At 50.0% G+C, this 12,561-nt stretch overlaps 1 protein-coding gene across 4 annotated transcripts in view; it reads right to left on the bottom strand.

The window, feature by feature from the left end:
- The window catches only part of MSI2 (musashi RNA binding protein 2), a 393,577-nt gene that overhangs the window by 50,933 nt on the left and 330,083 nt on the right, over positions 1-12,561 (bottom strand). For all 4 annotated transcript variants that reach the window (XM_049636499.1, XM_049636498.1, XM_049636500.1 and 1 more), the window contains exons 9-10: positions 10,919-11,033; positions 1,011-1,085 (exon numbers count right to left, since the gene is read on the bottom strand). In XM_049636499.1, coding sequence (XP_049492456.1) covers positions 1,011-1,085; positions 10,919-11,033 — 190 coding nt within the window. The remainder of the gene's footprint in view (positions 1-1,010; positions 1,086-10,918; positions 11,034-12,561) is intronic.

Below are 12,561 nucleotides of genomic sequence, written 5' to 3'. Positions count from 1 at the left end.
CCTGCCTTCCTCCCTGGCTTCCAGATGTGATCTTCTAAGGACTGTGTCCGAGCTCCCTGGGCCTCTCAGAGCTCTGGGTCCAGGCAGGATGACCAACCAGGAGTGAAACTGCTGGAAGCCCAGCCCCTGAGGGAGCCTCCCCCACCCTGGCAGAGGACCCAAGAAGACAAAGCTTGTTGCTAATGCCTTCTCTAGAAACTCTGGCTGTCCATCTCTGCACACAGACACCCCAGGTGCCCCTATATACCGTCTGTACTCCAGGTCAGGGAAAGGCTGGCTCACCCCCTCAAGGGACAAGTAAAGCCCCATAAACATTGCTTCCTTCAGCACCCTTTCCCTCACCCCTGCAAGACCGTGCCTGTCCGGGCTGCCTGCCTCAGGTGGGGGTCCCAGGTCTCCCAGCTGCATGGGAGCTGGGGAACCCTGGGCACGTGAACGGGCACCACCGTGGGCTCTGCCTCGAGTCTCTGACACCCACATGCAGGGGAGGGACCATCTACACACCCCCACTCACGACAGCGAACCCAAACCCCAACGGCACACCACAGTTACACACAGAAGGGCACAGAAGTCAGGGTCGCCAGGAAAAGCTCAAGGAAGCGGGAGTGAGGGGGAATGGAGGGAGGAAGGAAGGAAGAAGGACGGATGTGGGTGGGTGGGAGGGAGGGAGGAAGGACGTAGGAGAGGCAGAGGATGAGTCCAGTCCAGTGAGTGAGAACTTGTAACCGGCTCCAGACAAAAGAGAGTGGGTAGAGAGAGGGAGGGCTCCTGCCTCAGCTCTTTCCCCTTCCCCTAAAAGCTGCTGCTTTCAAATACCCGGCACCGAGGACACACTTTGGTTAATCAGACATCGAGCTGCATCCTGACCCTGGAGTTCAGAGGATTTGAACCTCAGCTCCTATAGGTCATTTCTTGAATGGACAGGTGTATGAGTTGTGTTCTCTCTAGGGATCCTCCCGCCTCCCCTCAAATGCAGCCCCCCCAAAGCCCTGGGAGACAAAGACACTCACCTGGGAACTGATAGCCATAGCTAGGAGCAAATCCAGGGTAGCCGCGCCCATAGGTTGCCACAAAGTTGGGATAGCCTTGAACACAGAGAGAAAGATCAGTCGTGTTAGTACAGCTGCCTCAGGTCTGGGGTGAAATCCCAGAAAGGGCCAGAATGAGGACAGCCTGAGTTATTTTCCTGCACAAAATGATTTGTCTCCCGTGAGGGTCTTTACCCAGCCAGGGCTTGGGTCACCTCTCTACTGTGGCTGGGGGCACCGCTGTCAGCCTGCTGGTAATTAACCTGTATTTGGGCAGAGAGACCCCCAAAGCCCACGCACTTTCTGGAACCTGCAGAGTAAATGCCACGCGTTAGCACCAAACACGGGGCCTACGCCTGGCTCTGACATTTGGAGAGCTTACCCTGAATGTACTTTACCTTAAAGCTATTGACAGTAGGAGATTAAAGTCCTTGTAATGCCTCCTCCCAAGGCAGCGAGCAGCAGTTCCAGCACCAGACAAAGCAGGAGTACTTGGGGGGTGAGAGTTTAGGGGCAAAACTCAGGGCTGACCCTGTGCCTCTGGAAAAACACTGGGCTTAAGAAGCCATGGCCCAAGGGAGGCAGGGTCCCAGGGGCTTATGTCCAGGCATGGACACTCCAAAGGGTGTCACAGCATCTTCCCAAGGCCCTCCGAGAACGGTGAGGTTCTGGCTGGGTTAAAACGTGCACCAGAAGCGTGGCCCGCACCCCGAAGCCTCGTGCCACATGTTTTCATGGGCATTTCACAGAAAGCGTATTTTCCACATGATCTCAGCAGGTCACCCCGGGGGTGGCCAGTAACTGTGGGGTGCTTGCTTGTGGAAACTGCTGCCAGGCTGGGTGTGGGGTGCAGAGGAAACTAATGGAACGTTCTGGTGTTGGTGTGGTCCTCTGTGATATATTATGAAACTCCCAGTGAGCAGCCACTCGGCTCTCGACCCTGCATTGTGCTTGCTCGGGCCACTTCACGGTTTATGTCCCTGCCTCTTGACCCAGGCTACAGAGAAGGCTGGTGTGTGGCCTGCTTGGACGGATTCTACCGGCCACCGGAGACCCGTGGCTACCCCCCTGTTCCCTTCCCGTCAGGCCCACTCTGCCTCCCTCCACTCAATGGATCGGACTCTTACTACACTCATGCTCTTCAGCAGTTGACTTTTGCTTTGACCTCTGAGGTGGGTGTCTATGATTGTTTTCGGCTGCCCAGCACCTGAACCCCATTTCTGTGTTTGAGTCTTAGAGAGAGGCCTGCCTCCCATCACAGAAGCAGAAAAGGGCCCTTGCTCTCTCTGAGCTAGGCAGCTGGGAAGTAGGTCATGAGCCTGTGCTCAGCCAACGAAAGTCTTCCTTGGATCCATTTCTGGGGCTAGTGGGGCGGAGGAGGGGGCGGTAATGCAGAATTTATTCTGATGACATCAGCGTGAGCCCAGCACCCAGCGGCGGCAACGGTGGCCTCCTGACCAGGTCGTTCCTGGGTTGTGCCTGGGTTGTGGCTGTGGCTGACCGCCCAGCTCCCCGGTTCCTGTCTATTCTCCAGCCTTCCTGGCAATTCTGTGTGTTGATGAGCCCCTTCCAACAACCTCCTTTTTTTGCTTCCAGCAGCCAGAGTTGTTTCTGTTCCTTGCCACCAAAATGCTGGTAGGAAGTTGCTCTGATGGGTGGGGTTTATGATAGTCTCCATGCCCTCCAGCCACGAGGGCAGCAGTGTCTCTGCGGTTTTGTACAGCAACTTAAACACCCGCAGACACAGGCTCTGGGGTCTCACCATCCGTGTCCCAAGTGCATCTGGACACGTTACCAGCATCTTCTGACCTGCGGCGCAGGCTAAAGGAACAGGATCATTCCTGAGGTTTCATCTGGAGGGGACTCCGGCAGTGTTGAGTTACAGTCTGCTGGTCTTCCTGCTGCCTGTTCATAGAGCTTTGATGCCTTAGAGGTCCAGAGGTGGGACCCGCCCTTCCTCATGTCTCCATGCCTGCTGGTGTCATAACTCCTGCTCCACCAGAGGAACTGTCATCAGACCCAGAAGGGGGGCTCGCCCTTGTGGGCATCAGGACACTTGGGTTCCACGCTTGCCTCTGCTCCAAGGCCATGCCCTTGGCGGGAGGGTCTTCCTTGTCCTCTGTCAGCTTGAGTCTTGCCAGCCGTACAAAGCTCTGCAAGGTCCCATGCAGCATGGACGGGCCCAAACTCTCAACTGAGGCCAGCCGTGGCTCCCTTCCCTTCCCTTATTATAGCCAGAGCCTTTCCAAATTTGCAGTCGCAACTCACTGGCCAACTGACCTGTTTCCACCCCAAAAAGGGCCTTGTCGCCTGCTCTTTCCCTGGGTGTATATTGCTCGGCGCTCGGTGTCTCCCCGGCAGAAGGCTGCCCAGACAAGACAGGATGACCTGGCGGTTCTGCACCGACTGCTGAGGAGCAGGGTATCCAAGTGTAACGCTAAGCTCTGGCACCCGGTGCGGAAAGGAACACGGGGACAGAGAAGAAGGGATAGAGGCTAAGACTCGATGCCTTAAGCAGACGCACGCTCAGCGGCTTCTTCCCTGGTATTTATTTCATGGCTGGCCAGCTCAGTTCTCCTCCGAATTAATCACCTGCTATCAAATCAGATCTTTCATGACTAGATTTCTTAAACCATTATTTCAACAATATTGATAAACGGATTATATGCAAACAGCCAAATCACTGCTGCCTAGGGGCTTTCCTGGTGAAAAATGACTCCTTTGCCTCTAACTTCGTGGCACTAGGGGTCTGAAATATTTTAATCTGACAGCAGGAGTGTAGACCCATGTGTCATCTTCAAGACTCCTTCAGGGTGTGTGTGTGGGGGGTGACGGTGGGGGGGAGGGCGGCACGTCCAGCCCCTCCCTGACTCGGGAGGGAGTCAGATCTCCCAGATCTGCTTTCTTCCGGGCACATGTGACCGTCTTCAACAAGAAGGAAGACAAGCACGGTCAAGCTCACCCCAATTTTGGGCCTCACCCCAATCTTCCTGGACACGTCAATACTGTCTCCTGCACCACCAAGATGAGAATTTGGCACCTGCCAGAGTGGGGGGGGGGGGAATCTTATCTCCGCCCCCCCATCGTGAACATCCTCTGGGTCAGGCAGATGAAATCATAAATTTATAATACAACATTACTTCAATTTTCCTCTTCATTTACTGCTGTGCAGCCCAGCTCTGCTCCAACGGCTCAGCGCCCCGGCCTCACGGGGAAATTGGCTGGCTGCATATGAACACCACATTAGAGCACACCGACGTGGACGCTCCATCAAGCCATATTATAGCGAGATGACCCGGCCACCCCTTCCATGAGTAGCGGGGCCCCTCCCGCACCGGCCACTGCACCATTTATTTGCTCAGTACTCTGGATGCCTGATCAATCCCGCAGTAATTATCTCTTGTCACTAAAGGAAAAACTAAGCCTGCTGCCTGGATGGCCACCTTTCTGGAGGACAGGCTCTCCATTGTGGGGAAAAACAAAAAAAAGAAAGCAAGTCAGAAATCAACAGCAGCATTTGAATCTGCCAGTCAGATCACTTCAGGGCCTCCTTTCGGGGATGCCAGCAGAGTTCTCTGAACTGTGGTTCTCGATCTTTGCTCCAACTCTAGAAGATGTTCGCTCCAACCCTGGAATATGTTTGCATTCTAGGCTGGGCATATGACTCATCCTCTCCCGGGCTCTGTGACTCAGCTACTCAGTCACGGAAAATTGCTCCCATCAGGCCCCTGACTTGAAAGAGACAAGAAAAGGGCTGCTTATCCAGGGACCTGCCCGAGCATGACATATGTGCCAAGTGGGCTGCAGAGCACTGCCCAGGGCACCGCGTTGGCTCAGTGAGGTATGCATCCAGATGCAACACCTAGGGCCTGAGCCCTTCCCAGGCCAGGACGTGAAGGCCAAGGTCTACCGAGATGCCCAGACCCCGAAGCCAAGGAGCATCTTTAGGCCTACACTGTCCAATTCAAATTTAAGTCTAAATTATGATGAAAAACTCCAGCTTCTCGGTCGTAGGAGCCACATCTTCAATGCTCAGTAGCCACATAGGGCTAGCGGCTACCATCTTGGGCAGTGCAAATATAGGCCCTTTCCACCATCACAGAAAGTTCTGGTGCACTGTGTTGTGCTAGAAGGAAAAGGAAGGGCTAGATTTTGAGTTTCCTGCCCACCAGGAAACAGCTGAACAAATGGAGACCTCCTCGGGAAGCACCTCAGCAGATATTCTGGGGAAAGACAAATGGGTCTAGACAAGCGGCTCTAAATTCCAGCCAATCTCCTTTTGATCTGTGAGTGAACACCCGCGGATTACAGCTCGTCTCTTCTAGATGATGATTTTTTTCCCCCTTTCATTTCAGAGGGGCTTAATGTCGGGGAACAATGGGTCAAGACTTCACAGGGACGTCTCAGGATGAGCATTGTTAAGAATGCCTTAGGCTTTCTTCAGCTGGTCTACAGGGTCTATTTCCGGGCCTGCAGATTGAAGCTTCTGCAAGGCCTCAGCAACGAGGTAGCACTCTACCAGCGGCATCACACATGTTAAATAGAGTGTGCCCAGCGAGGCCAAGATAGTTAAAGGCAGTAGGACTATATCAGCTGAGGGCAGAGAAGGCCAAAAAGAAAAAAATATATCAGCAATAATCATGTTTGCTTTTATGAAGTCGATTTTCGTTAAGAAAACCCAGAGGGGCGCCTGGGTGGCTCAGTCGGTTAAGCTTCCGGCTTCAGCTCAGGTCATGATCTCATGGTTCGTGGGTTCGAGCCCCGCATCGGGCTCTGTGCTGACAGCTCGGAGCCTGGAGCCTGCTTCCGATTCTGTGTCTCTCTTTCTCTCTGCCCCTCCCCTGCTTGCACTCTGTCTCTCCTCTCAAAAATAAAAATAGACATTAAAAAAAATTTAAAAAGAAAAACCAGAGATTCCAGTGCACCGAGCTGGATAATTGTGGGCACCTCTTGGCCGCCGCAAGGCCATGGAACCAAGTCTGAAGGCTGCTAAAAGACTTTTCCAAGGGCCTCAGTTGATTTTGGTTTTGTCCGGCTCAAAGGCAGGGAGAGCTGGCCTCAGAACGACCCCTCCACCGCTCTCCTGCATTCTTTTAAAGCAATTCCCATCGGGCTGATTATTCTAAGATTCTGTCAAAGGCTCTGAAAGCTAAAACCAAAACAGCTGTAGGTTTCCTCCCAAGGACGTAGGCAGAGCCACATCAAGAGAGATCAAGAAAGAATGAAGTGCAACTACACGCTCATCAGCCTCCCTTTGATGCAATCTCCCCAAGCACGGAGGAAACCTTAAAGGGCGTTTAAAAATTAGCTTCACAGTTCCCGAGTCATTTACAGACCAGTGTATCTGTTGTCTCCCTAGAATGTCTGCTCCCTGATGCATTCTAAGCACCTAGAACAGTGCCTGCCCTTCGTAGGTGCTCAATAAATATTTGCTGAGCGAATGGATTTAAAAGCTTTCATGGTTTAATAGTCTCACTTCTAAAAATCTGTACAAGGGTTACAGATTTTTTCTGCTCTTCTAACAACAAAAATGTCAATCACTGAATCCTCATTTCATTAAAGAGCTCTTAAAAAATGTTTTTCTGTCTGCACCGAGTTCATCAGCCAAACTGTCATAGTGATGGCATTGACATGTTACGGGTGATGGTAGTGATTCCAAGGACAGATGAACGCCATGGGGGGTGGGAGGAGACCCAGGTGACTTGTGGGGACATGTCAGGCCATCCCACCTTAGCGAAGGATCAGACTCCGCCCGATGCCACCGTGGTAAGAGAGAAGAAGCGAAACAGCAGATGGCACTCTCCTTGCCCAGAGAGTCCAGAGGCCTGGGATGCCAGGCTATGACAATGCGAGAGAAGGGCAGCTCCGGGAGTCTCCAGCAAGTGCATCAGAGGCTCGGCAGACACTCCAGCCTGGCCGAGGAGGCAAGAGGCCAACCAGGCCATGAGACTGTGAGCGTGTTCCCTGGCACTGTGCGTGCTTCACCCCTTCCACCTGGACCTTGGGCTGAGCTGGTTCCTGGCTGGGGGAACATTCTGGCAGCTCTCAGGAAGCCCATCTCAGCGAATGTCTGGAGGCCTTCACCATAGTGGCTGGGGCCTCAGGAGGACTGGGGTCTGATGAGGCCTGGAGCCCTGTGCACGGATCTTTGTTGGGAGGCAGAAACTCAAAGATAATCCAACTCCTTGGGCTGAGGGTCTGAATGGAGCAGGAGACTACAGGTGCCACAGCACAAGTCACACCTGCTGCTTTGTGTTCCCAGTCACTGGCAGGAACGGTGTTGGGCAATGTGGAAGGGTGTTGGGCACCTGCTTGGGTGGGAAGGCCTGGGGCTCCCCACTACTTTACTAATAACACCTATTGCTGTATTTTGTTGACTGGAAGACACGCATTTTTTTATCTTTTCACATTTTCACATCTCGGAAAGTAGGCTCTATCTCACGGTCATTGTGATAAGAAAGCATTGGTGCAGGTTAATTAACAGCATATTTATTTTTCTTTCTGAATGTTTGTACAAAGATGAATTTCACCACCTACGATACCTTGGATTTGATGAAATGTAGCACTGGCTGGACACGATATGGTTTCATTTATCATCAACAACCCTATGAAGTGAGAGTTTCCCATATTCCTATCTAAGGATGGGGTAAACCGAAGGACAGAGATGTTGTCACTTGTCCCAAGTCACACAGCTCATGGGGTGAGGAGTCCAGACTTCCTGGTTCTCAAGTCCAAGGCTCTCCCCACTGGCTTACCCAGCCCCCACGTCCCAATTGGTGGAGGCTAGGCTAACACCACCAATTCCATCCAAAGGGCTCTATGCTTGACTGGAGAAGGAGGAAAATCTCTGTGACAGGAGGTGGGGCTGGCTGAGGCCTGGGGGCTCTGCCTGGTAACAGCCTCAACAGACCTCCATGGGCAAAAGGCAAAAGCCTTAAGTGGCAGGGATGTCGATTGGTGGGGGGGGGGGGCCGTGGGAGGTCATAACTCAAGGACGAATAGATTCAACCACGACAACATTTTTAACCAACAATTACTTCTTTACTGCAGCTCAGGGAAGGCATAACTTCAACCATGAGAGATGGGAAAATAAGTGGGGCAGGGGAGTGAGTTCCTGCCATTCATCACTCATCACACATCCCTCCCTCAAGAAGCAGAAGCCAATCACAGACCACGAGGGTTTGCCCATCACCAGCTGGGTCAAAGCTAATCCTGGAGGCACCGAGCCTGGCACTCCTCCTCGCACATGTCCCGTGTGGACGTGACCCCTCCGCCAGGCTAGTGGGCTCTCAGGTTTCCATACAGGGACCCTGACCTTCTAAGGCTATTCCTGTCTGGATCACCCTTCGCTTGCTCACCTTCTCAGCTCCGCTAACAGGTCACCTTCACAGGGAGGTATTCCCTGATTCCTCAGACTGATTTCCATTCTCTATTATGTGCTCCTAAAGCACCCCATAACTCTATGAGGATAACTATCTGTAGGATTAGCTGTTAACTGTTGTCATGCTCACCGGACCACGAGCTTCAGAGGGCAGGGACCACATCCACCTTGTTAATAAGCACTGTCTCCCAGCACCAGCCCGGGGCAAGGCACGCAGCAGGTGCTCAAAGCCTACTCGCCCCTGAACACCTCCCAGGTTCGACAAAGCCTCCCTGCCTTGGCTCCCATCTTTTTTTTTTTTTTTTTAATTTTTTTTTAACGTTTATTTATTTTTGAGACAGGGAGAGACAGCATGAATGGGGGAGGGTCAGAGAGGGAGGGAGACACAGAATCCGAAACAGGATCCAGGCTCCGAGCTGTCAGCACAGAGCCCGACACGGGGCTCGAACTCACGGACCGCAAGATCATGACCTAAGCCAAAGTCGGATGCTTAACCGACTGAGCCATCCAGGAGCCTCTTGGCTCCCATCTTAAAACCACTGGATGCCCTCTGTTCAGGGATCCGAGCTTGGGTGTCCATGGAGACATCGATCCCCAGCCCTTGCCTACACAGTCTGGGGCGAACGTTGACCTTTGCACCTTTGCTCTGTGGCAACTGACAAGAGTGAGCTGGCTTCGCCTCACGCCTCTGCACCTGAAGAAAACAGTCCATTTTCCTCAGCATGTCAAGGGCATCAAGTTAGACTCAGAAAGATAGGGCACTTCTGAAGATCTGATCCTAAAAAGGATTTATGCCCCAGGGCCTTTATACTCAACCTTTAAAATTCAAGACTCCCCATGCCAGCAGGCGGCAACTCTTTTAAGATGTGATTTTAAAATTTAAAACTATTAATCCATTCAGACCTTCTTTTGGTATACAACATAAAGTAAAAACCACATAAAAATGACTTTTTAAGCAAGAGCTAGCCAAGTGTCTCCTAGCCAACCAGGAGATAATTCCCACTGATTTTTAAAAGTCATTTCTGTATAATAATGATACTCATACACAGAAATACATTTAGTTCAGGTGCTTTAACTTTCTATCAACAGGCACGTCCCTATACACCACACCACTTAATTACCGTAGCTTTGTGCTATGTTCTGCTATTTGGTCAAACTGGCCTTTTCTCACTACTCTTTTGAAAACATTTCCTTATTCAGTCTCATGTGTTTCTTCTTCTAGATCAGCATTAGAATCGTTTGGCCAATTTTTAAAGAAGTACATAGGAATTTCCATCGAAACTTGGTTAAACCGAAAGAATTCCTTCCAGAAGAAGTACCATTGCAGCCAGTTTCAGGAATTCTCATGGCATCTCTTTCCATTTCTTAAAGTTCCACAAAATAACTTTACCTCCCCTTGTTATTTCCTCAGACAAGATAGATACAATTCTTTTTAAGAATTTATAACGCCAAGAAAAGTTTTATACATTTAAAATTGAGCCAGGAATGATTCAAAGAGCTGCAAATCTGAAAACACACAAAGAACCGATCAAACAATATAGAAGGAGGACTCAGCCAAACCAAATGAAAATCCATTAAAACTAGACAGATCCTGTGCCTGAATGGAATTTTACCATTAACTACCATTTATCCCATTTAATTAGTATTTTCCCGACACACAATAACTTGCACTAAAATACCGTTCTCTCGCCTTGAAATTTCTAATTATTGTTGCGACCCACACCATTACGCTCCTCCACTGCTTTCTCCATTTTTCATGCCATTTAAGCGGTAAGATTTTCAATTATCTGCGCGGGACGGACAGAGATACCTTTAAGGAAGGGGCATAATATGCAACTTAATTTCTCTAAAAGCCAGGAGAGATCATTTTTTGTCGGAACAAACACACTTTGTCTTTCATCTTTTTTTTTTTTTTTTTTTTTTTTTTGGCAAATAAAGAGTAAAACAGGCCATTTAAAACATCCATTTAAATGCAAATTCTGATATCCCAAGAGAAAAAATGTTAATCATTTAAATAGACAGGATTATAGCCCACCTTCATCACTCCCCCTCCTCTCCCAAGTTTTAGAAAATGTAGCCCCAGCTCACACAGGTGAAACCGCGAGGCGTCCTTAGGTCTTTAAGAACGCCCAGTTAGTAGAGAGGAGTGAGGACCCGGGGGTGGCTCTTCTCCTTTTGAAAAGGGAGCGGAAAGGTGATAAAATAGTATCAAGCAGCTCTTATGAGCCAGGCATGGGACAAGATGATCTATCTATCTATCTATCTATCATCTATCACCTATCTTCCTACCTACTTCCCTATTTACCTATTATCCATCTATTGTCTATGTATCTATCTCTCTTCATTTAATGGTTACAAATGTCTTGCAAAGGGGCCTGTCACCTTTGTTTACAGACGAGGAAACTGAGGCTCAGAGAGGTAAGGCAGCTTGCCCAACTGGTAGATGACCCAGCTGGGTGTATAGTCCGTGATGGCTCTGCTGTGTCCCCAGGGTCCCGCCCAGACTCACCTAGCATTCCCATGCCAAGCATGAACGCGTCCATGGTGTAAGGCAGTCCCCGGGCCCGGCCTCTTGTCCCCGGTGGGAACATGACTTCCTTAGGCTGAGCTTTCTTACATTCTACCTGTTAAACAGAAAGGCGAACAAATGAGATGCAAATGAATTCCACGTAAATGTCAAATGCAGAACGGATCTGGTTACCAGCTAAGGTATTTTTAGCCTTGCTCCTTATTCACTGTAAAAATAGCCAAGCCGAGTAAATGGCCTGCAAAACAAATATTTAAGAAAACACGCCACTTGTTGCAAATCCTGCTTTGGAGAAACCTACAAGGATGAAATTGGGTTTGGAGGGGTGGCAGGGACGCGGGCTGAAGACACACGTGCTGGCGCCGAGTGCTCAGACTGGGACGTGTGCAGACGATGGCTGCTGGGTGTATCTGTGAAGAAAAACAATAGCAGTAGTAAAAGTCCCTCACAACTGTTTGGCCCTTCACATGCTTGCAAATTCCTTCAGGCCGGTGACCCTTCACATCAGGCCACCTGATTCTCTCTCTTATTAAAGACACAGGCCAGTTAGTTTCAGCTCCATTTCACAGATGACAAAACTGAACACCAGCAGGCTTGCGTAATGTGCCGTAAGCCATATCCTGGCAGGTGCAGGTCTGGAAGCTGGAGTTTTAAAATTTCTAGGTCAGCGATGCCACCGTCTCCATAAAACCTGCCCCAGCATGCTCCTGGGAGAAGTAATGACATTAAACACCGCTTCTGTCCATCTGGATTACCGGTTTCTCATTCTGCAGCTACGTCTTCGAGTGGTTGCTAATCTTTCCTATTTCCCTTCTGCCTCCAAAATTTCTTAATCCTATTCTGCTCACACAACACAGAAGTCACTTACTTAACCACCTTAATGATGTAGAATACAAACTCCAGGGGAGAGGTAAAACCGTTGCCTGCTGAAGTAGCTGCACTATTTTTAAGAGCGTGTTTCAGATGCCTGCTCTGTGCTTACTTCTTTGAGTTTACAGACAAACTTAACAAACATCGTTAACTGGTAATCAGCCCCGTCACTGATGAAGATGGGATGCTGTAGGGCAGGGCTGTTATGGAAGCAAAAAGAATCAGCATGACAGTCTGATAGCGAGGGAGAGAAGAGAAGAATCAGGTACCATATTTAAAAGGGGGCCAGATGGCATAGGAGCCCAAACTCCACGTGGCTCAACAGCTGCTGAGGGTCTCACTATCACACAGAAAATTACTATCGTTGCCAGGGTATCTGAGATATAAAGAAGTTCCATTATGTGCCTTATACTTTGCTTTAAAGGGACCTATACGGGCTATCCACTTTGGAGATATGGATAGCTCTCAAATCTTCTCATCCCAAATATTTCAATTAAAAACATATTTCATTGGGGCGCCTGGGTGGCTCAGTCGGTTAAGAGTCTGACTCTTGATTTTGGCTCAGGTCATGATTTCACGGTCTGTGAGAATGAGCCTTGGGCCAGGCTCTGTGCTGACAGTGTGGAGCCTGCTTGGGATTCACTCTCTCCCTCACTCTCTGCCCGTCCCCTGCATGCTCTCTCTCTCTCTCAAAATAAATAAACATTAAGAAAATATTTTAGTGCTTAAGGCTTGGGGGAAGCTTTAATTACCTA

The sequence above is a fragment of the Panthera uncia genome, chromosome E1 (assembly GCF_023721935.1).
Source record: "Panthera uncia isolate 11264 chromosome E1, Puncia_PCG_1.0, whole genome shotgun sequence".
Taxonomy (NCBI): Eukaryota; Metazoa; Chordata; class Mammalia; order Carnivora; family Felidae; genus Panthera; species Panthera uncia.
The sequence above is the reverse complement of the archived record's forward strand: the minus strand, read 5'-3'. Positions and strand labels throughout refer to the sequence as shown.